Below are 25288 nucleotides of genomic sequence, written 5' to 3'. Positions count from 1 at the left end.
ATCTGCAGATCTGCGTCTTTATATTATAACTTTATATCTGCAGATCTGCGTCTTTATATTATAACTTTATATCTGCAGATCTGCGTCTTTATATTATAACTTTATATCTGCAGATCTGCGTCTTTATATTATAACTTTATATCTGCAGATCTGCGTCTTTATATTATAACTTTATATCTGCAGATCTGCGTCTTTATATTATAACTTTATATCTGCAGATCTGTGTCTTTATATTATAACTTTATATCTGCAGATCTGTGTCTTTATATTATAACTTTATATCTGCAGATCTGTGTCTTTATATTATAACTTTATATCTGCAGATCTGCGTCTTTATATTATAACTTTGTATCTGCAGATTTGTATAATTATATTATAACTTTATATCTGCATATCTGTGTCTTTATATTATAACTTTATATCTGCAGATCTGCGTCTTTATATTATAACTTTGTATCTGCAGATTTGTATAATTATGCGCCGATACTGGATGCAAGAAATCCGCTTTGGAATGTTGATATTCTGCCAACCCGCTGCCCCTGCGCGCCAACTCGCTGCCCATGGACCCGCTGCCCCTGCGCGCCTACCCGCGGACCCGCTGCCCCTGCGCGCCTGCCCGAGGACCCGCTGCCCCATGCGCGGCAGCCCGCGGACCCGGTGCCCCATGCGCGGCTGGCCGCGGACCCGCTGCCCCATGCGCGGCTGGCCGCGGACCCGCTGCCCCATGCGCGGCTGGCCGCGGACCCGCTGCCCCATGCGCGGCTGGCCGCGGACCCGCTGCCCCATGCGCGGCTGGCCGCGGACCCGCTGCCCCATGCGCGGCTGGCCGCGGGCCCGCTGCCCCATGCGCGGCTGGCCGCGGGCCCGCTGCCCCATGCGCGGCTGGCCGCGGGCCCGCAGCCCCTGCGCGCCTGCCCGCGGACCCGCTGCCCCTGCGCGCCTGCCCGCGGACCCGCTGCCCCTGCGCGCCTGCCCGCGGACCCGCTGCCCCTGCGCGCCTGCCCGCGGACCCGCTGCCCCTGCGCGCCTGCCCGCGGACCCGCTGCCCCTGCGCGCCTGCCCGCGGACCCGCTGCCCCTGCGCGCCTGCCCGCGGACCCGCTGCCCCTGCGCGCCTGCCCGCGGACCCGCTGCCCCTGCGCGCCTGCCCGCGGACCCGCTGCCCCTGAGCGCCTACCCGCGGCCCCCCTGACCGCAGGGCCGCTGCCCATGCATGCCGGCCCGCTGTGATGGTTTACACAAACCAGACAACCCCTACAGCTGCTGCAGATCTTCTTTGGAAGCTAAGATGTTGATGGCGGCAGTGGACTACAAGTCGGGTTTCTCAGGATCTGCAGCATGAGTTATGAGCTTTACAAAGAGGATGGTTGATGACGGACAGTTCTGCTTGAGTTTGCATGAGCTCTGAGGTCTTTATGGAGACCCCACGTTGACCTCGCCGAGTGGGATTGTAGATTTCATTGCCGTAGATATCATCGGATCTATTTGCACGCAGAGGAAAGATGAGGGTTATCTAAAGCCTGATTTGTGGTCTAAAAGCTGGCAGCCAATCTCAATGTGTAGCCCATTCGGAGAGGTAATAAACTTGAATGTAGTAGCGTCCAGTTTCGGTACCTCTTTACAAAATAAAACAAGAGACACTTCTTTATTTTAAAAGCTTTATTAAATGTCAGATATGGAATTATTTGTCCACGGTGCGGACTTGAAATAACTTCAGCACCGCGACACTCAACCTTTATTTACATGTTACAAAGTGTCAAATATTATAAACACAACAAATTTGACACAATATATATAAATAACATAACCAATTGTAAACATTTTAATAACCACTTAATAACCAAATAAGTAACCTGCTGGTATGGGCGTGTCCACCTGTATCCCTGCTGAAACTGCCGGCGTCCCCCAGCGCGGCAGTCACATGACCTTACGATTCACAGAGGCGCATGCCCCTGGAGTGTCCTGCACTTACACCTCTGTGCACCACAAATAACCGCACCTAGATGGTTAACTCCTGCACCGTACCAGCTTAAAACCAGAGTACCCGGCAAAATGCCAAAATCAGGGGAGGGACGGGTGGGAAAATTTTCTTTAAAATGGTTGCCCCTATAGGCCACGACCCTTCCTTATATACCCCCAAGGGAGGGTAATTACCCCCTCCCTTCTGGCCCTGCACGTGCCACTAACTTAACACTTTCAGTGCCAAAATTTCCCTTAGTCATGCCTTAACCCCTTCAACAGGCCTGACCATGGGTACCTTGTCCGCACTAAATTCATGTGGCCCCTCCGTCCAATTTCTTTTCCCTCCGGGGCTGTTCTTGACTGAGGTAGCGCCAATGCGACGCCCTCTTTACCCCCCTTCCCGAAATAAATACACAAACACAAAATAAATAATATAATGCTTTATTATAGTCAACTATGGAAAAATAAGGCCACGGTGCAGTCCGTTGTACGCCTTCCACACCGTGACACAGATCTAAATAACTTTATTCATAGTAAAATGAACTTTATTTGTAAACACATATAACATAGTATATAATATAGCAATGCACGTGCCGCACCACCCGACTTACTTATGACACGTACAAGCCTTAAAACTAACAACTGTAAACCAAATATAAAGGCTACAAATCATAACCCTAAATTGTAAACAACCGAACCGGCTGGCACAGGCGTAAAACCGTAAAACGTAGAGACCACCGGCGTCCCCTGCACGGCAGCCATTGTCACGGCTAGGATTCACCAAAGCACAAGCCCAAGGAGTGTCCTGCACTTAGGCCGAGGGCCTGTGCACCACGGGTCAAACCACACCTAAGGTGGTTAACCCTTGCGCTATGCCAGCTTGATAACCAACCGCCAAAAACAGAAAAAGAGAGGGGTGGGAGGGAGGGAAAGCTTTCCTGGTCAATAGAAAAGTGACCTAACCGGGGTGGGCTCCTATATAGATAGTGGCCCCCACCCCTAAGCCCAGTGAGGTGATGCACACCTATCAATCGCCAGCTCAGGGCCGTCAATCAACCTTGCCCGCCGGCCCCCCTAGCTGACTCAGCAAATTTAGTGAAAAACAGGAAAACGGGAGGGGGAGAGGGCTGCCTGTCGTCCCCTCAGTCATGCGCCCTTCTTGCTCCATGCTCTCGCCTGGGGCTTTCTGTAATGCCCCTCAATAAATAGTACTTGAGAATAACTCCCCGGGGTATCATACACCAAAGTCTGCATCGTACAAATGACATCGTAAGCGGCTTACGGCTCTACGAGTCATTACGTTTGCCACACATTATTTAGCCGAACGCTCACAGATCTTGTTAAGCTCCTATAGAAGCAGACGGGCTATGTCACTCTTCCTCGGAATCTCTCACACTGACAGTTTTAGGAGCCGGCCTCCAGATCTTTCCTTTGATAATTTTAATGGAAAAAATGTTGTGTCCATTAGGTTTCTGCGTAGAAATATCTGCTAATGTTTCCAAAGGTTCCTATAATACATTGTAATACATTGCGGTTCATCAGGTCTCTCCCAACGAAGGCTCGAGAGTTTGTCCCAATCCATAAATGAAAGGCGACTGCATAGACTTCATTCTATAACTTCTTTGCCAGAGCCGGTGAGAAGACCTATAGGTTTGGTGTTGGCCGAGCCTCGGGGTAGGAGGTAGCACTGAATGGGTCTCTTGGCAGCGTTTCTCTGTTTTCCAGATACAGAACGTTTGTATCGGAGGAAGCGGCTCCCAACACCCTGGTTGCCACCGTACATGCCTTTGATCCAGATGGAGATCATGTGACTTACAGCATTTTGGAAGGAAATAAAGAAGGGAGCTTTATTATTGATTCCGAGAAAGGTACATAGAGCTATATTTTGTATACATCCATAACTAACCCCCCCCCCCCAATGCCACCGATGCTTTTTACAGAGACCTGACGATTTCTCGCATATTCTGCTACATAAAGAAGAAAATGAGTCATCAAGATAAAATCGAGTTCCTCACCAGAATTCCATCGCAGTAACTATAACTTGAAGTTCCTAAATAGTTGAGTAGGGGGATCGCTTACCCTGGGTTAAGGGTTTGTAACAATGGACTGATTTATCCTCAAACCATTTAACAGGAATAATCCGTCTTGGTTCTAACCTGCTTCCAAAGCATCATGGAGCCGAGTATGTTCTGTATGTGACCGCCACAGATGACAACGCTTCGGGGGGTCCTCACAGCCTCACCAGCACGACTACGGTCGTCGTGAGAGTCGATGATGTCAACCAGAACAAGCCCATCTTCCATCAGGTACCTCATACATTAACTCCAGAAAACCGCTTAGGAGAATAATCCCTTACTGGATGCCAATGAACTAAAGCCGTGTTAGAACTGTCCTTGGCTCCAAGATGTAGCCAGATCCTAAAAGAAATGTGTGGATTTAACGTTATTTCCAGTGTGCCCAGTACCGTCACCACGCCGTAGTCCTGGAGAACCGGCCCCCAGGAACGTTTGTGCTGCAGGGGGAGGCGAAAGACGCAGACGTTGGCGTCAACGGTCAAGTGAAGTACGGGATCGTTCATCGCGAGGGCTCTCTTCCTGCATTCAGCATCCATCCGGACACAGGTGCCACCGCCTCCTATACCTTAAAGCCCTTTATACATTGCATGGAGAGACGGGCTGCGGCACGGTGACCGAGGACACACTTTCCTCCCGGTGTATTTGTGTTCTAGGTTTTTAATATGCTTTTTGCTGGATTGGTGTATACGCTTCTACCCTTCTACCCCAGGGTCAACAGAGGTGACATCTTGGAGCTTCATTTGATTCTGTTAAAACCAGTGGGTCAGATAGGCTCGGCGATGCAGGTTTTAACCATGGTTGTAGGTCAGGTTAATCAGCCAAGCTTTTTTTCTCAAAAGCTTATGAGAAAATGTTTTTTACGTGTTATAGCAGGAATTGCCAGTCACATCGCCTCCGTGCTTTCTTTAACACGTTTCCCACGCAGGAGTCCTGACAACCCTTCAGAGCTTTGATCGGGAGAAGCAGAAAGAGTTCCCCGTCACCATCAAAGCCACAGACCAGGCGGCCGAGCCTCTCATCGGGCTGTGCCAGGTCAACATACAGATCCAGGACCAAAATGACAACGACCCCAGCTTTGAGAACAACCACTACGAATGTAATTGAGTCTCCGTGGGTAGAGTATGAGATCTCTACAAGCACCAAGTCCCCATCATGTTCTTCTGTCCTCTTCTAATTATAGCTTTAAGTGGAATTCAGCGTTAAGAGTCTTCCTAGATCTACTGGTCCACAAGAGCTTGGCCGGCTCGCCCATGGGGTATTTGGGACCCCAGTGGATAACATAGAATTCAAATGTTTTCATTCTTGTCCCAGATTTCCTGAGAGAAGATGCTGCCGTGGGAACCAGCTTCCTCCGCGTTGCGGCCCGTGATGACGATTATGGCATGAGTGGAACGATCACATACTCCGTGTCTGGAGAGGAACCAGTGGCCTAAAGCATTAACACCTCTACGGGGGGGCTTTATGTTCGCCAGCCAATATCTCGGGTAACGTAGCAAGCGTTTACATGCCGTGTTTAGAGAACCTTACATTTCAACAAGTGATAGTACTCTTAAATGAAAATATCGCGGGGTCACCTTCTGACCCCAGACCCCTTTATACATAATGACTTATAGTAGGATTGTAAGCCGCTATATATAATGCAATAATAAGATATGGCACACTTGTATCTCTCTTTTGTTCCTAATATTAAGTAACCGGTTTAATGTACATGTTGCAAAACTACAATGTATCTCTTATGACAGCGAGTGGCTTTGTGTTTGGATATTTCAACTTTATGCTTTTTAAGTGGGGACGTAACGGGGCTTTTTGGATAGTTTTAAGGCATTGTCAAGCTGTCATGTTTGCTTTTTCTGAAATCAAAAGTCTCTACGGCCAGACGATGACATCTGGACACTGATTGGAAGGCCCCCGTGTGAGTCCCCGAGGTTACCGCTAAATGAGACTCTCCATTGCAGAATGCCAGCTGTTTGGTGGGAATCGTCCACTGTCTTTTTTTTTTTACGTGCCTCTGGTTAGCTCTGTAATTGGAAATCGGTTGGGCGATAGAATGAAAAACCCTATAGGACAAGTACCATACCACTAATTAACACTTTGAGTACCAGAGTATGTGAGTGGTGCATGAAACTCCTCAACCATCTGTCACTCACAGCTTTTAAATCAATTGGGAGAGCATTTTTGGGTTTGTTTTTTTTGTCGGGGAGGTTGCTGAATGGAGAAGGTTTAAGTGAATGTAATTAAGTTTTTTGTCTTAACCTTTTTTTCCCCATCAGAAATCATTAATAACACTAGAGGTCACGGCCATGGACGGAGGAAATAGAAGCACGCAGGTGGAAGTAGCCGTTCGAATCAAAGATGCTCAGAATCAGCCTCCGGTCTGGGAAAAAGAAAGATATGACCTGGTGATTCCGGAAAATACCATGAGAGATACGCCTGTTGTGGTATGACGTGACCTCTGACCTGGAAACCAGTGGAATGCCCGGCTACCAGGGATCGTACCCATCTAGACATCTGCTTCCCGTTAGGCCTGATATGAAACTAGTGAGAGGGAACCGGGTATGGAGACATCACCTCTAAGGAGCCTTAATCACCCTTCTAATGTCTGTCATTTCCGAGTGGACTTCCTGCTGTTGAGGGCTTCTTTTTACTGTAATTTACTGTTAATTACACAATGTTCTGCCATTCCTACAGACCGTTAAAGCTTCCTCACTGCTGGGAGACCCTCGTGTGACGTACAATTTAGAGGAAGGATTGGTCCCGGAGACTAACATGCCCGTTCGTTTCTACCTGACGGTAAATCGAGAAGAAGGCTCTGCCTCCGTTCTTGTAGCTGAACCTTTAGATCATGAAACAACCAGGACTTTTATCCTGAAGATCTAAGCTCAGACCGTTGCTGCTGTGCCATTGGCTGCCTTCACTACGGTGTACAATAACATTACAGGTAGAATCTCCGGATATCGATTCTGTGCCTGCGCTGCTAGAAGAGCAAATGTGAAGCCGTACTTGTTCATATTGCAGATGTGAATGACAATGTGCCCTTCTTTACGTCGTCCATATATGAGGCCACCGTTACAGAAGGCCTTGAATTGGGAACATTTGTGCTCCGGGTGTCTGCATCTGACCAAGATCTCGGACTGAATGGAGAGGTGAGTTCATACGTGAAACCTCATCACACGCACACTCTGACTCCTATAGCTCTGTGTTCCTAGGTATACTAAATGCGGTACCAATTTATAAAATCTGCACCCATTTACGCATGTTCTTCAGATATCCCTGGTCCTTCTAGCCATAGCATATATTCCTGTAATTTGCACATGTAAAACAATGTGCTTTATGGCCATACCAATCCGTAGGGCAGGGCCATACCAATCCGTAGGACAGGGCCATACCAATCCGTAGGACAGGGCCATACCAATCCGTAGGACAGGGCCATACCAATCCGTAGGACAGGGCCATACCAATCCGTAGGACAGGGCCATACCAATCCGTAGGACAGGGCCATACCAATCCGTAGGACAGGGCCATACCAATCTGTAGGACAGGGGCATACCAATCTGTAGGAGAGGGGCATACCAATCCGTAGGACAGGGGCATATCAATCTGTAAGACAGGGCCATACCAATCTGTAAAACAGGACCATACCAGTCTGTAAGACAGGGCCATACCAATCTGTAGGACAGGGGCATACCAAGCTGTAAGACAGGGCCATACCAATCAGCAGGACAGGGTCATAACAATCAGCAGGACAGGGCCATACCAATCAGCAGGACAGGGCCATACCGATCCATGGGACAAGGCCATAACATTTCATAGCATAGTGCCATACCTATCAAGAGGACAGGGGTGCATACCAGTTTATAGCACAGGGCCATTACGATTCATGGGACAGGGCAATACTGATTCATAGGATCAGGCCATACTGGTTCAAAGGACAGGGGTGTATACCAATTCATAGCACAGGGCCATACGGATCCATAGGAGAGGGGTGTATACCAGTTCATAGTACAGGGCCATACTGATCCGTGGGACACGGCCATACCAATATCTACACTAGATCAGGGGGTCAGCACGTTAATTAGAGTTACTGATGCCACATAGGGGGGTTTTCTCGCCTGATAACACTGTCTGGTATTAGGGCCAGATTGTTGATTGTCGAGGGGTCACGTGTCAGTTAAAGCCACAAATAAATAATAAAGAGAAATTAAATTGGTTTGTGGCAGAGCAGACAGACCTTTTGCTCATCGGATCGCAGCATTTCCTGCGCACCGGCATTACTGTTACGTTAATAATATATGTAGTCCTGGCAGAACATGTTCAGTAAAAGCTTCCAGGCCTTTGCAACAAAGAGCATCAGTGATTTTCCATCAGTTCCACCTTATATCAGCAAAGTGTTTTCAGGCCAGCCTGCGCTAACTGTGGTCTGATTGTCTTGCTCCAGATCACCTATTCTATTTTAGAAGATCGCAGCGGAGACCATGCTCTGTTCCACATCGATCCCCAGACGGGAGTCATTTACACAGCTGCCGCGTTTGGCCGGGAGACCAAGGGCTCGTATCTCCTAGAAGTTATGTCGTCAGATGGATCAGAGTCTGCTCGACCTGGAAAACATGGGCAACCCAATTCTGGTGAGGATAATATGGGGTTTATTTTGGCACAGTGGCCTTACTGCTCAACCGAAATGCAGCATAAATCCCAAGATCTATTCCTAAATAGTTGCCCACAACCATCCCCACCCCAAGGTCCTGCCGAGATACCCATAGCCCTCCCTACGCCAAGGTCTGATCCTGCGAAGTTGCCCACAAACCACCCCAATGTATGTTCACAAAGCAGTGCCCATAGCCCATAAAACCCCAATGCCTCATCCTGCTGAGGTGCTCATAGCCCTTAATACCCCAAGGTCTGATCCTGCTGAGATACCCATACCCCTCCATACCCCAACGTCTGATCCTGCTGAGATACCCATACCCCTCCATACCCCAAGGTCTGATCCTGCTGAGATATCCATGCCCCTCTTTACCCCAACATCTGATCCTGCTGAGATACCCCAAAGTCTGATCCTGCTGCAGTGCCAGAGGGATGGTCAATTGTTACGTTGGTAACTCTCAGCCCTGTTACCTCCTCACCTTTTAAATATTTAGGGTTGGGCACACCTTTCAACATGTAAAGAAACCCCGGGATTAACTCATGCAGTTCTGTTCGTATAAAATGACTTTAAGCTGCCAGAATCTTATGCAAATCATGTTACTTTTTGTGTATTTAAATTAAGTTATGCGCAAAAAATGAAATGTATTCTTTTATGCAATGCTAATGAAATTCACTAATATCATGAATTTTTAATGGTGTTCAGAAGGATCTACGTCCTAACGCTCCTCTGAAGAGCAGCACGGTTTGCAAATGAGAACAAATTAACCCCAATAAAATGCATTATCGGGGCGATTGGGCCAGAAATAATTTTTTTTTTTAATGAGCCCAATGGCTCTTGAAGATGAGATGAATGTGGACGGGAATTTGTTTCAATGGATAACACGAGTATAACTGATGCCCCATGTCAATACATGGGGCATCAGTTATACTCGTGTTATCCATTGAAACAAATTCCCGTCCACATTCATCTCATCTTCAAGAGCTTTGGAATAACGCAGCTGTATAAGTTGTTTCCGAGCCGCAGGGTCTGTCCGCGGATTGTCTGCATATTAGTTTTCATTTAACGTGCGGGCGGACAGTTTAAGGAATTGCGGCTGACAGAAGTGCCTCTGTGAAGTATTTTAATCTCCTACCTCTCGTCTCTGCAGACTCGGCGTACGTGCGCGTTTTCATCAGCGATGTTAATGATAACCAGCCGGCCTTCGCTCAGCGCGTTCACCACGTTAACGTGCAGGAAGACCAGGACGTGGGATCCATTGCTGCCCTTGTCAGTGCCACTGATCTTGACGAAGGTGAAATAAGTGTTGACCGAGTTGTAAGAGAGTTACAGAGCTCTGCCCCCAAAGAGTTATAAATGTAGGAATGGGACTAAGGATAGTTCAGCTGGGTCTAGGAATGTGACCAAGGATAGTTCAACTGATACCCCTAGACCAGGGGTTTCCACCCCTAGTTCTCAAAAGAGAAAAGAATGGTAATAAACTGATTTTTTGTACCAAGAAGAAATTGCTAATCTACATAAAGTCCATGTTACATAAGTTTGGTGAGCAAAGGAATTATCAGTAACTAGTAATATCTCATTCCTGTGCTTATCAGTAATGCGGATCATTCATTTGACTCGACATACAAGTCGTTCCGTTTAAAGGGAAGCTCTTTGGTTTGGAAGAAGCTCTCGGAATGTTTGTTTATGTTACAGGGATGAATGCAAAGATCTGCTATCAGATCACAGCTGGGAATAACGGGGGAGCCCTGGATGTAGACCCAGAAACCGGCGCTGTCTTCATTTTCCAGCCACTGAATTACGAGGAGGTGCCGGTCTATGAACTCACTGCGCTGGCGTCGGACGGGAAGTGGGAAGATTATACCACGGTCATGATCAACGTGTTGAACAAAAATGATGAGGCTCCGGTTTTCTCGCAGAACGAGTACCAAGGTCACATAATGGAAGAGCTGTCACACTTACCGGTTTTGGTACTGCAGGTATCCCTGTCTACACCACTTGTCTCTTGTACTTTGAACATGTTTCCAGAATTTGTTTGACTTCATCTTCCTTATAACTCTCAGAACCAAGGGGGTTAGGGGTATTCTTCAAATGTTCTTGGCCAATAATAACAATACTACTGTGTTTACTCTTTGACGTATGTGAAGGTTTCTGCTGTAGACCCAGATGACCGAGAACAAGGAACCATGAAGTATTCTCTGCATGGAAGCGGAGCCGGTAATGTTTTTACCATAAATGAAAGGACAGGAGGAATATTTGCCCAAAAGCCTCTGGATCGCGAGGAACACGCTCTCTGGATTTGTGGTTCTTGCCACAGATGAAGAAGGAGATGGCCTCACAGGATTTGCCGATGTGATCATTTATGTAGATGATGTGAATGACCACGTACCGCATTTCATCTGCGAGAGAAGCACCTGCAGTGGAGATGTGCTGGAAAAGGCTCCTGCCAACGTGTCTGTCATGGAGATGAGTGCAGTTGAACCAAGGGTTCCAATGCTATTCTGACTTACTCCATCGTTAACAATCCCCTGGATTTGCTTAACCGAAGCATCTTCGGCATAGACTCCACCACCGGTGTTATTTTTACAGCCCTCGGGAACCTAGACCGTGAAGAGACAGATACTTTCTTCTTATTGAAGTTGAAGATGGCGGAGGAATGAGTTCCACCGGTACGGCAACTATTCATGTTCTAGATATAAACCATCACGCACCGGTGTTCACCCAGGATACGTGGCATGCTACCGTCTGGGAGACAAGTAAAATCAACTCTAACGTCCTTCAGGTGGTGGCAGTAGATGAAGATGACGGAGAAAACGCTTTATTGTCATTTAGCATCGTTGGAGGAGACCCAGGCCAAGCATTCACTATTGAAAGCAACCAAAAGGAGAAACACGTGATAATTAAACTTAATAAGAAGCTGGATTATGAGATCCCTGAGGAACGGAGATTTAACCTTTCCATCGAGGTCCGGGACTGTGATTTTTCTTCAGTTTCCCACTGCCTGATCCGAATTAAATGGACAGTTTGTTTATGGCATTCACGCGGAGTCTGATGTCTTGGGTCAGTTTTATGTTGACCAAAGTGGGGCTGTCAAAGTGGTGAAAGCCCTAGACCGGGAGGTGACTTCCCAATACCTCCTGGTCATTGTAGCCTCAGACCGGGGTATCCCAGTTCAAACAGGAAGCGCAACTGTCATTCTAGACCTTCTGGATGTTAACGACAACGGGCCAGCATTGGCTGCTCTGTACAAACCTATTGTTTGGGAAAACATTGTAAGTGAGTAGCCTCAATAGTCTCTTCTCTGCTGTTGTGACCAGTATTGTAGCTATTAATTATATCTTTACGTTCTCTGTCCCAGATGCATTACTTTACATGTTTTGGCTCCAAGTCTTTAATAACCCTTCCTATCCCCCCCCCCCCGAACATCAGTTTGGTTATACGTACGTTCTCTTGATAAAGAGGCAGGAATAATGTTTGTTTTTAAATTGATTATAGAGACCCACGGCGAATGGTGGCTGTAAGATAAAGGTCGTTCTAGACACGTCATTTTTTGCTAGAAGATTTATAAATATGAATTTTTTTATTTGTACATAAAATGAATGAATAATTTAAGCATACGAGAGATCGAAACAAAGGATAAAATAATTAATCTCCTCGTCAAGGACAGACATGCAGGCCCACTCTTATTTTTTATTTTTTTTACATTTTTTAAGTAGGCTAATGACATGTAAAATATAAGAGTTGATATTTATTAGATCGCTTTAAATCTGCACAATGAGTTTACATCCAAAAATCCCTCCTGGCGAACGCCGCCAAGTGAAAGTGACCAGCAACAGTGAACGAATGATCTTTAGCCAACGTTAATGGCTGTCAGTTATTTTCATTCCGCGGTTAACTGAGCTAAACAGGAGGGACGTATTGGAAATTAGTCCTTGTTAATTCTCCGGCAGGGCATGCTGATCGTATATTGTACAGTTCCTGACAGCAGAATGTAGGACAAATGATTAAAAATACAGATGGGCGCTAATGCAGACGTACTTATGAATGTCTTACCATTTTTTCTTGTTTAAAACAGCCAGGTGGTCATCAGCAGAGATTGGGAAGGTCGCTGTGCTGGATGAAGATGAATGGGATACAAAACACTATTCCGCCGTCTCTCAAATACCCAGGTGAGTTCCATTGCTCGAATAACACACGCATTTCATGGTCATTAATGCACTTCACTATTGACACGCAATGGGTTATAGGTTGACCATGTCGGCCGGTGGCTGACCAGTTGCTTAAAGAGGTCTCAGAGAAGTTCACGGATATTTATTCATCAATCCAGAGGTAAATTGGAATACTCTATGTCATGACAAGCGTTTGAGATGTCAGACTTTGATCATTCAGGTGGATCACTGCTAAGGTAGGACGATCTTTAGTGGCGGTCTATAAGGTGTATGAAGGAACTGGATGACAAGTCTGGTGTATGAAGGATTGAGCAGATGTGTCTGGTGTATGAGGGAGATAGATGTGTCTGATAAATGACGGAGTGAGAGGACATGTTGTATAAGAGAGGAAGTAGACATGTCTGGCGTATAAGAGAGGGAGAAGACGTGTCTGGTGTATGAGGGAGAGAAAAGATGTGTTTGGTGTATGAGGGAGAGAGAAGACATGTCTGGTGTATGACGGAGCAAGAAGACGTGTCTGCTGTATGAGGGAGAGAGATGATGTGTCTGGTCTATGAGGAAGCGAGAAGACATCTCTGGTGTATGAGGGAATGGGATGACATGTCTGGTGTATGACGGAGCAAGAAGACATGTCTAGTGTATGAGGGAGAGAGAAGACACGTCTGGTGTATGAGGGAACGGGATGACACGTCTGGTGTATGAGGGAGTGGGATGACGTGTTGTATGAGAGAGGGAGAAGGGATGTCTGGTGTATGAGGGAGCGAGATTACGTGACTGATGTATGAGGGTGCGAGATTACGAGTCTATTGTATAAGGGAGGGAGAAGACATGTCTGCTGTATGAGGGGGAGAGAAAACGTGTCTGGTGTATTAGGGGGACAGGAGACGTGTCTGGTGTATGAAGGACCGAGAAGACATGTCTGGTGTATGAGGAAGCAAGAAGAAGTGTGTCTGGTGTATCAGGCAGAGAGAAGACATGTCTGGTGTATGAGGGAGAGACAAGATGTGTATGACGGAGAGAGAAGGTGTGTCTGGTGTATGAGGGAGAGAGAAGACGCGTCTGGTGTATGAGGGAGAGAGAAGATGTGTCTGATGTATGAGGGTATGAGAAGACATGTCTGATGTATGAGGGAGCAAGATAAAGTCTTTGGTGAACGAGGGAGCGAAAAGACATGTCTGATGTATGATGGAGCAAGAATACATGTCTGATGTATGAGGGAGTGAGCTGAAGTATCTGGTGTATGAGCGAAAGAGAAGACTTGTCTGGTTTATGAGGGAGCAAGAAGACGTGTCTGGTTTATGAGGGAGCAAAAAGACGTGGGAAGACGTGTCTCGTGTATGAGGGAGAGAGAAGACGTGTCTCATGTGTGAGAGAGAGAAGACGTGTCTCGTGTATGAGGGAGCGAGATGACGTGTCTGGTGTATCAGGGTCAGAGAAGACATGTCTGGTGTATGAGGGAGTGAGAAGACGAGTCTGGTGTATGAGGGAGAGAGAAGACATGTCTGGTGGATGAGGGAGAGAAGAGGACGTAACTGGTGTATGAGGGAGAGACAAAACGTGTCTGGTGTATGAGGGAGAGAAAATACGTGACTGGTGTATGAGGGAGAGAAAATACGTGACTGGTGTATGAGGGAGAGAAAAGACGTGTCTGGTGTAAGAGGGAGAGAGAAGACGTGTCTGGTGAATGAGGGAGAAAGAAGACGTGTCTGGTATATGAGGGAGAGAGAAGACGTGTCTGGTATATGAGGGAGAGAGAAGACGTGTGTGGTGTGTGAGGGAGAGAGAAGACGTGTCTGGTGTATGAGGGAGTGATCTGAAGTGTCTGGTGTATAAAGGAGAGAGAAGACAAGTCTGGTGTATGAGAGAGGGAGAATTCATGTTTCGTATATGAGGGAGAGACCAGAAGTGTCTGTTGTATGAGGGAGCGAGAAGACGTGTCTGGTTTATGAGGGAGCAAGAAGACATGTCTGGTGTATGAGGGAGCAAGCAGATGTGTCTGGTGGATGAGGGAGAGAGAAGACATGTCTGGTATATGAGAGAGCGAGAAGACATGTCTGGTGTATGAGGGAGGGAGAAGACATGTCTGGTGTAAGAGGGAGAGAGAAGACGTGTCTGGTATATGAGGGAGAGAGAAGACGTGTCTGGTATATGAGTGAGAGAGAAGACGTGTCTGGTGTATGAGGGAGAGAGAAGACGTGTCTGGTGTAAGAGGGAGAGAGAAGACGTGTCTGGTGTAAGAGGGAGAGAGAAGACGTGTCTGGTGTAAGAGGGAGAGAGAAGACGTGTCTGGTGTATGAGGGAGTGATCTGAAGTGTCTGGTGTATAAAGGAGAGAGGAGACAAGTCTGGTGTATGAGAGAGGGAGAATTTATGTTTCGTATATGAGGGAGAGAGCAGACGTGTCTGTTGTATGAGGGAGCGAGAAGACGTGTCTGGTTTATGAGGGAGTGAGAAGACGTGTCTGGTTTATGAGGGAGCGAGAAGAAATGTCTGGTGTATGAGGGAGCAAGATGACATGTCTGTTGTATATGAAAGGGAGAAGACATATCTGGTGTATGAGATAGCAAGCAGATGTGTCTGTTGTATGAGGGAGGGAGAAGACATGTCTGGTGTATGAGGGAGGGAGAAGACATGTCTGCTGTATGAGGGAGAGAGAAGACATGTCTGGTGTATAAGGGAGAGAGAAGACGTGACTGGTGTATTAGGGAGCAAGGAGACATGTCTGGTATATGAGGGAGCAAGGAGAAATGTCTGGTATATGAGGGAGCAAGGAGACATATCTGGTATATGAGGGAACCGGATGACGTGTTTGTTGTAAAGGGGGGGTGAAGAGATGTCTGGTGTATGGGGGAAGCAAGAAGATGTATCTGGTGCATGAGGAAGCGGGATGGTGTGTCTATTGTATTAGAGAGAAGAAGTCCTCTGGTGTATGTACATGTCTGGTGTATGAGGGTGCGACATTACGTGCCTATTATATAAGAGAGGGAGAAGGCATGTCTGCTGTATGAGGGAGAGAGAAGACATGTCTGTTGTATTAGGGGGAGAGAAGACATGTCTGGTGTATGAGGGTGCGAGATTACGTGCCTATTGTATAAGAGAGGGAGAAGACATGTCTGCTGTATGAGGGAGAGAGTTGAAGTATCTGGTGTATGAGGGAGAGAGAAGACGTATCTGGTGGATGAGGGTGAGAACAGATGTGTCTGGTATATGAGGGAGAGAGAAGACGTGTCTGGTGTATCAGGGAGCGAGGAAACGTGTCTCGTATATGAGGAAGCGAGGAGACATGTCTGGTATATGAGGGAGCAATCAGACGTGAATGAGGGAACAAGATGACGTGTTTGTTGTATAAAAGAGGGTGAAAAGATGACTGGTGTATGAAGGAAACGAGAAGATGTATCCGGTGTATGATGGAACGGGATGGCGTGTCTGTTGTATTAGAGAGGAAGAAGACATGTCTGGTGTATGAGGGAGTGAGAAGACACGTCTGGTGTGTGAGGGTGCGAGATTACGTGCCTTTTGTAAAAGAGAGGGAGAAGGCATGTCTGCTGTATGAGGTAGAGAGAAGACGTGTGTGGTGTATGAGGGAGAGAGAAGACATGTCTGGTGGATGAGGGAGTGAGAAGAGGTTTCTGGTGTATGAGGGAGAGAAGAGGACATAACTGGTGTATGAGGGAGAGAGAAGACATGTCTGGTGTATGAGGGAGTGATCTGAAGTGTCTGGTGTATAAAGGAGAGAGATGCCTGGTGTAAGAGAGAGGGAGAATTCATGTTTGGTATATGAGGGAGAGAGCAGACGTGTCTGTTGTATGAGGGAGAGAGAAGACGTGTCTGGTGTATGAGGGGGAGAGAAGACGTGTCTGGTGTTTGAGGAGGAGAGAAGACGTGTCTGGTGTATTAGGGAGCGAGATGACGTGTCTGGTGTATGAGGATGAGAGAAGACGTGTCTAGTGTATGAGGGTGAGAGAAGACGTGTCTGGTGTATGAGGGATCAAGGTGACATGTCTGTTGTATAAGAGAGGGAGTAGATATGTTTAGTGTATTAGGTAGTGAGAAGACATGTCTGGTGTATGAGGGAGAGAGAAGAAATGTCTGGTGTATGAGGGAGAGTGAAGACGTGACTGATATATGAGGGAGAGAGAAGACGTGACTGGTGTATGAGGGAGAGAGAAGACGTGTTTGGTGTAGGAGGGAGCGGGATCATATGTCTGTATTATAAGAGAAGGAGAAGACATGTCTGGTTAACGAGGGAGAGAGAAGATGTGTATGAGTGAGCGAGCAGATGTGTCTCGTTTGTAATGGAGAGAGAAGACGTGGCTGGTTAATGAGGGAGACAGAAGACGTGTCTGGTGTATGAGGGACTGAGAAGCCGTGTCTGGTGTATGAGGGAGAGAGAAGACATGTCTGGTGTATGAGGGAGCAGGATGATATGTCTGTATTATAAGAGAAGGAGAAGACATGTCTGGTTAATGAAGGAGAGAGATGATGTTTCCGGTTAATGAGGGAGAGAGAAGACGTGTCTGGTGCATGAGTGAGCAAGCAGACGTGTCTCGTTTGCAATGGAGAGAGAAGACGTGTCTGGTTAATGAGGGAGAGAGATGATGTGTCTGGTTAATGAGGGAGATCGAAGATGTGTCTGGTTAATGAGGGAGATGGAAGACATGGCTGGTTAATGAGGGAGACAGAGGATGTGTCTGGTGTATGAGGAACTGATAAGCCGTGTATGAGAGAGAGAGAAGACTTGCCTGTTGTATAAGGGGGGGAGAAAATGTGTCTGGAGTTTGAGGGGGAGAGAAGACGTGACAGGTGTATGAGGGAGAGAGAAGACGTGTATGATTGAGTGATCTGAAGTGTCTGGTGTATAAAGGAGAGAGAAGACATGTCTGGTGTATGAGAGAGGGAGAATACATGTCAGGTGTATGAGGGAGAGGACAGATGTGTCTGGTGTATGAGGGAGAGAGAAGACGTGTATGAGGGAGCGGGATGACGTGCCTATTGTATAAGAGAGGGAGAACACATGTCTGCTGTATGAGGGAGAGAGTTGAAGTGTCTGGTGTATAAGGGAGAGAGAAGACATGTCTGGTGTATAAGGGACAGAGAAGACGTGACTGGTGTATGAGGGAGATAGAAGACATGTCTGGTGCATGAGGGAGCAGGATGATATGTCTGTATTATTAGAGAAGGAGAAGACATGTCTGGTTAATGAGGGAGAGAGAAGATGTGTCTGGTTAAGAAGGGAGAGAGAAGACGTGTCTGGTTAATGAGGGAGACAGAAGATGTGTCTGGTGTAGGAGGGACTGAGATGCCATGTCTGGCGTATGAGGGAGAGAGAAGACGTGTCTGGTGTATCAGAGAGTAAAGAGACATGTCTGGTAGATGAGGAAGCGATCAGACGTGAATGAGGGAGTGACATGACGTGTTTGTTGCATAAGAGACGGAGAAGACATATCTGGTGTATGAGGGAGCGGGATGAAGTGTTTGTTGTGTCAGAGAGGTTGAAGAGATGTCTGGTGTCTGAGGGAAGCGAGAAGATGTATCTGGTCCATGAGGGAGCAGGATGGCGTGTCTATTGTATAAGAGAGGGAGAAGACATGTCTGTTGTATGAGTGAGAGAGTTGAAGTGTCTGGTGTATACGGGAGAGAAGACGTGTCTGGTGTATGAAGGAGAGAGAAGACATGTTCGGTGTATGAGAGAGGAAGAATACATGTCTGGCGTATGCGGGAGAGAGAAGACATGTCTGGTGTATGAGGGAGAGTGAAGACGTGTCTGGTATATGAGGGAGAGTGAAGACATGTCTGGTGTATGAGGGAACAAGCAGAAGTGTCTGGTGTATGAGGGAACAAGCAGAAGTGTCTGGTGTATGAGGTAGAGAGAAGACGTGTCTCGTTTGTGAGGGAGAGAGAAGACGTGTCTGGTGTATGAGGGAGAGAATAGACGTGTCTGTTGTATAAGAGAAAGAGTAGACATGTCTGGTGTATGAGGGAGAGGGAAGACATGTCTGGTGTATGATTGAGCGAGCAGATGTGTCTGGTGTATGAGGGAGAGAGAAGACGTGTCTGGTGTATGAGGGAGAGAGAAGACATGCCTGATGTATGAGAGACAAAAGATTTGTCTGGTGTATGAGGCAGTGAGAAGACATGTCTGGAGTAAGAGGGAGCAGGATGACGTATTTGTTGCATAAGCGAGGGAGAAGACATGTCTGGTGGATGAGGGAGAGAGAAAACATGTCTGGTGTATGAGGGAGCGGAATGACATGTCTGGTATCTGAGGGAGAGCTGATGTGTCTGGTGTATGAGGGATTGAGAAGATGTGTCTGGTGTATGACGGAGTGAAGAGACATGTCTGTTGTATAAGAGAGAGAGGAGACAGGTCTGGTGGATGAGGGAGAGAGAAGATGTGTCTGGTGTATGAAGGAGAGAGAAGACATGTCTGGTGTATGAAGGAGAGAGAAGACATGTCTGGTGTATGAGTGAGCGAGCAGACTTGTCTGGTGTATGAGAGAGAGAGAAGATGTGTCTGGTGTATGAGGGATCGAGGTGACGTGTCTGGTGTACGAGGGAGTGAGGAGACATGTCTGGTATATTTTTGTTGTATAAGAGAGGGAGAAGACATGTCTGGTGTATGAGGGAGTGAGAAGACGTGTCTGGTGTATGAGGGAGCTAGAAGATGTGTGTGGGGTATGAGGGAGCAGGATGGCGTGTCTGTTGAGTTAAAGAGGAAGAAGACATGTCTGCTGTATGATGAAGACAGAAGACGTGTCTGGTGTTTGGGGGGAGAGAAGGCATGTCTCGTGCATGAGGGAGAGGGAAGAAGTGTCTCGTGTATGAGGAAGAGGGAAGACGTGTCTCGTGTATGAGGGAGAGAGAAGACATGTCTAATGTATGAGGGAGAGAGAAGACGTGTATGAGGCAGCGAGATGACGTGTCTGTTGTATTAGAGTGGAAGAAGACATGTCTGGTGTATGAGGGAGCGAGATGACGTGTCTGGTGTATGAGGGATCGAGGTGACATGTCTGTTGTATACGAGAGGGAGAAGACATGTCTGGTGGATGAGGGAGTGAGAAGACATGTCTGGTGTATAAGAGAGGAAAAAGATATGTCTGATGTTTGAGGAAGTGAACTGAAGTGTCTGGTGTATGAGGGAACGAGAAGACGTGTCTGGTGTATGACGGAGATTAAAGATGTGTCTGGTGTATGAGGGAGCGAGATGACATGTCTGTTGTATAAGAAAGGGAAAAGACATATCTGGTGTATGAGGTAGCGAGCAGACGTGTCTGGTTTCTGAGGAAGAGAGAAGACGTGTCTGGTGTATGAGGGACTGAGAAGCCGTGTCTGGTGTATGAGGGAGAGTGAAGTGGTGTCTGGTGTATGAGGGAGTGATCAGAAGTGTCTGGTTAATGAAGGAGAGAGAAGACGTGTCTGGTTAATGAGAGAGATGGAAGACATGGCTGGTTAATGAGGGAGACAGAAGACGTGTCTGGTGTATGAGGAACTGAGAAGCTTTGTCTGGTGTATGAGGGAGCGAGAAGACAAGAATGATGTATGAGGGAGGAAGAAGACATGTCTGATGTATGAGGGAGCTGGCTGAATTGTCTGATGTATGAGGGAGCAGGCTGAAGTGTCTGATGTATGAGGGAGCAGGCTGAAGTGTCTGATGTATGAGGGAGCGAGCTGAAGTGTCTGGTATATGAGGGAGCAAGATGACATGTCTGTATGAGTAAGTGAGGGGACATGTCTGGATTATGAGGGAATGAGAAGACATGTCTGGTGTATGAGGGAGTGAGAAGACATCTCTGGTGTATGAGGGAGAGAGATGATGTGTCTGGTGTATGAGGGAGTGAGAAGACATGTCTGATTCATTAGGGAGGAAGACAACATCTCTGGTGTGTGAGGGAGTAAGAAGACATGTCTGAGGGAGTATGAGGGAGAGAGAAGACGTGTCTGGTGTATGAGGGAGACAGAAGACGTGTCTGGTGTATGAGGGAGAGAGAAGACGTGTCTGGTGTATGAGGGAGAGAGAAGACGTGTCTGGTGTATGTGGGAGTTAGAAGGCGTGTCTGAGGAAGATAACATTGACAGTTTGTTTTCTGTAGGTATTTTTGGTTGAACCAAAACAACGGGACAATCCTAATGACCGAGAGACCTCCGCAGGGAACGTACAACCTCAATATTACGGTTTCTGACGGTGTGTGGCCAGATACCTTCTCTACTATCAAAATTTATGTACAAGAGATTGGAAGTGACGCCTTCCGCAGCTCGGTGTCTCTGAGACTCACAAGTAAGTAATAAGTCGTGCAGAGGGGTCTCAGGTAGATTCTTGTAGGACTCCGCTGGGACATTTGATGGGATTGACCATCATAGAGTTTGCACTAGATAAAGAAGTGATGTACAGGTCACCAGAGCTACATATATATGTAACCATTTCCCTGGACTCCTGTACATTGTACCATAAAGACATTAAAATGATGTAGTATCCCTGCATAGGGATAGAAGGAAAGGGTGGGACAGGAACGCTCTTGGCATTAAGTGACCCCTGTCCTACTCAGTGCGTAACCCCAATTCCCTTCCCCGCTCCTATCTGGGTAAATACGTTACTATCTCTGCTTCTCAGTCACAACTTTTTAACCCGCATTTTAGGCATCACAGCAGAGGAATTCATAGAGATGGATGAGTTTGGAGTCAGCAGACGTGACCAGCTCCAGGCCGTCCTGGCAGACATGGCAGCTGCCCATCCCAGCCATATCCACATCTTCAGTGTGGTGAACGCAGAGGATAACGCGACCGACGTGACATTTTCAGTATGCGGAGCTGCCTCCTGCCACAAACCCGAGATCTTACGGAGCTTATTGACAGCCCAGAGAGAGAAGGTATGGACAGAGTGTTTATGGCGTTATTACTGAGTAAGAATAACGTCGGCTGTCTCTTAAAATTAATGATATTACATAACGCAGAATATTTATCAGTCTCATGATATCTAGATGTATCCTGTTTGTCTTTCATAGTTTTGTGGAAATAATTCCCTTGGTTTTGAATCTCTGAGGGTACAGCCGGGGGTTTATTACTTTATAACAAAAGTAAAGATCTAAGAGCGATGCGTTTTTATCATCTTTATCTGCATTTGTTGTGGGAGGGAGCTGGTCCTGGGGTGCCTAATGGCAACAGAACTGGGATGGTGTCTAGATAAGTTTTTGGTGCCGTCTTAACTGAGTTTTTTTGTATTCTTCTCAATGACAGATCCGATCGGTTCTGAAGGAAAGGAATTCCCAAGTATCCATTGATTTCTGTTCATGGATGGGCTGTTTGCAGGATGGCGGGTGCACAATCCATAGCGCAGTCAGCAGATCCCCGCCTCTCGTGGATGGAGGTAGCGCATCTATAGTCTCAATTCCCCAAGTCGGAAACGTGTCCTGCACAGAAACAATTTTACCAGAACTGTTATTCTCTGCCCCAAAACCCTTGCCTGAATGGTGGGACTTGCACGTCGACTCTTACCGGTTACAGGTAGGCAGATTCTCTGGACCATGTTCCTCTGTGACTTATCCCTTACATCACCAACTTCAGACAGCCTACCATTGAAGCTAAAATATTTCCATTTGTCTTTCTAGGTATCACTGTTTGACTTCGTTCCTTGGGCCACGCTGCCAGCAGACTAAGAGAACATTTCATGGTAACGGCTATGCATGGATTCATCCTATCGGCCACTGCTCGGACAGCCATCTATCGCTGGAGTTCGTAAGCGACAGCACAGACAGATTACAACACCGCGGAGTGTCAAGAGACAGTAAGAACTTCATCGCAGTGGGTGAGTATCGAGAAAGGGTGAACAGTATCAACGAGAGAGCAGAGGCAGAGCACCTTCTCTCCCTTATATACTTATTACGTATGGTTATTAAATAGTTATTATATACCCCCTATGCTTCTTTAGAAGGTGTTAGTTCTGGATGGTTCTTTCTGTGATTTAATTAATTCAAACTGAGAAGAACTAGAGAGCTAAACCACTTTTATTGAATGTTTACACAGTACAATACAGAGTCAAGTCAAATCACAAGTCAGAGTAACAAATACAGTGCAATGAGTTACAAATCACAAAGCAAAGAATCACAAATACAATGCAAAGAGTAACAAGTAAGTCACAAGTCAAAAAGTAACAAGTACCATGCAATGAGTAACAAAGCACAAAGCATAGAGATACAAATCACAATGCAAAGAATCACAATTACAGTGCAATGAGTTACAGATCACAAGGCATAGAGTTACAAATACAATTATGAAGTCATGAGTAACATGAAGTGAAAGTAATAAATCTATATTGACAATCACAGTTGAATTACATTCTTAGTCTGCTCTGGGTCCAGCCGCACTGCTGTTAATGTGGTTTTGTTTCCATTCCATTATGAGGGGCCGGCTCCTGCACATCTTCAGACAAGACCTGACCACGCTGAGGCTTGGCTTTCCAGAGCAGGTGAACGTTACAGACAGAACGGCATCGGATAGACCTGCGCATAAAAGATAAAGTAAGTTAATTATCACATTATGAGCCAGACCTGTAATTAATGCAGCCACAGGAAAGCTTAAATATTCTCCTTTACTCACAAAAGTAGAATGAAGACGAATCTTTGAGAGCAGACACAGAGCTGCATTATACTCAACTAACTGACCCTCAGCTAACTCTACACGGAACCAAATAATACACAACGATTCGCATCTCACGCAGTCACATTTACTTAAGGAAATGTCAACGTCAGGCAGTCAGGGAAGATGAATTACTGACTTAATTTACTTCGGTGCAGGGAATCAGCCTGACTCTGGATCGCTGGCGCACGGCTTTGATAAATGAGACAGAGGGGATCGGAGGAAAGCTACTTCCAGAGGATCGAACGAGTTGTGAAGTCCACTGAGTCATCATGCAGGACAGAAGGTATGGAGCACACGGACAGCTTGGGCTGGTGATCAGGGCTGACTTTACTGCAGTCACAGACGATAAACCGGGATTAATGCCTAGCGGCTGCTCCACTAGGTTTGTAATCTGCATGGATGAAGAGAAAGGAAGTGTTGAAGAGTCATGACATAATTTTTATGCATGTTTAATATTATCTGCAATAGTAAAGCCCCACACCATGTGTTACTGTGACCCGTGTCTGATATGCATGCCATTCTCTGCTGGTTTTGGGAGCCGGATACCGTTCTGCAGCTCGGAGGCGTTAAGCAGTCATCTCCTCGTTCCAACAATCTCCTTCCGCACAAACCCTTTAAAGTCTGTCTCCGCAACGTCGTTCTTAATAAGCAGGTAATGACTTTCTATCCCGCAGAGTATCGCTTACCTCTTACTGCAGACAGCTGCTCTATAGTGGACGTGGGAGCTGCGGATGGATCCGGTAAACTGGATCAGCTTCGGTACTTTGGGGGTCTCTGAGCAGAGGGATGTGGTATAAACAAGTGGGTTAGCAGGATAGTCCCGGCTGGTGTCACATAGGACAGAGGTTGGTAATGATTCCTATAAGACACGAATACATTAGAAAGTATTTTGATTAGTAATGTGTATTAACATTCAGCAGCAGACGGGGGCTCCTTCTGGTTGGACGCGGTAGAAATTGACAACTTGAATTCAACAAGCATCAACAAATGCGATGAAGAGCAATAAAACACAACTCGCGGATATGCAGCCAGAGTGTGTGAGGAGCCAGCTCAATAGACATTCTAAGGGTAACAAAGGGTAACTGAACCGTAAGAACGTAACAGGTAGGTCCGTATCAAAGCTTTCCACCGAGTTATCTGAGCTACTTGGTGATGACCTGCAGAATGATATCCAATAATTTTCTTAATGCAGCGTGTGTTTCCTTTATAAACATAGGTGTATGATCTAGGAGCCCCACTGGAGACCGTTAATAGCTCCCCAGGCTGCGAAAGGAAGGGTACAGCTTGCTCATCACCTGCACCCTGCGATTCTCCTTGCGCCAGTGACCCCTGGACCCCCAGCTGTGATTTCCCACCCGCTCACCAGGACTGCGGAAAAGGTACAGGCTTGGCTTACAGCGATGCGCTCACAGGTAATAACTCTACAAGAACATTAAAAAGGAGAGACAAACCTGAATTAATGGTTCCACCACCTCGCTGATATCAGAATGTCTCCCAATATACAGATGGGTTTTATATTAAAAAACATTCTCATGCCAATATTTATGTTATATTAAAGACTCACCTGAACCGGGAGATCTTTGTCAATGTCCAGAGTACAGTGTAGATTATTGGAAAATGGGGAGTCGCGGTGCGATCATCAAGGAATCCATTCGAATGTTTGTGGCCAAAGCTCTGCCAGAAAGGACTCTTCATACATCACATCTGAACGCTCTGCCACCGCCTGGTGCTCTGCTGGGCGATCATTTCTGTATCATAGTGAATAGGGTAATCTGCATTATATACTCATCCTTTTGCAGATGTCCACGAACAC

At 46.7% G+C, this 25288-nt stretch overlaps 1 protein-coding gene, 1 long non-coding RNA gene and 1 pseudogene across 2 annotated transcripts; 2 read left to right on the top strand and 1 right to left on the bottom strand.

Moving 5' to 3' along the window:
- The window catches only part of LOC128468044 (neural-cadherin-like), a 57090-nt pseudogene extending 45131 nt beyond the window's left edge, over positions 1-11959 (top strand).
- A 763-nt stretch (positions 11960-12722) lies between these two features.
- Positions 12723-22493, top strand: LOC128468043 (uncharacterized). Its single transcript, XM_053449814.1, has 5 exons — positions 12723-12844; positions 20934-21118; positions 21478-21707; positions 22075-22341; positions 22446-22493. The coding sequence occupies exons 2-5, from the start codon at positions 20971-20973 to the stop codon at positions 22491-22493; spliced, it is 693 nt and encodes a 230-aa protein (XP_053305789.1). The 5' UTR covers positions 12723-12844; positions 20934-20970.
- A 1243-nt stretch (positions 22494-23736) lies between these two features.
- LOC128467551 (uncharacterized) lies at positions 23737-25050 on the bottom strand. The gene is made up of 3 exons (XR_008345740.1): positions 25040-25050; positions 24162-24334; positions 23737-23866 (listed from the first exon to the last, which is right to left on the bottom strand). It is a non-coding gene; the product is annotated as an uncharacterized LOC128467551 (long non-coding RNA).
- Between the last annotated feature and the right edge of the window lie 238 nt (positions 25051-25288).

Source organism: Spea bombifrons, chromosome 10, assembly GCF_027358695.1.
Source record: "Spea bombifrons isolate aSpeBom1 chromosome 10, aSpeBom1.2.pri, whole genome shotgun sequence".
Lineage (NCBI taxonomy): Eukaryota > Metazoa > Chordata > Amphibia > Anura > Pelobatidae > Spea > Spea bombifrons.
The sequence above is the reverse complement of the archived record's forward strand: the minus strand, read 5'-3'. Positions and strand labels throughout refer to the sequence as shown.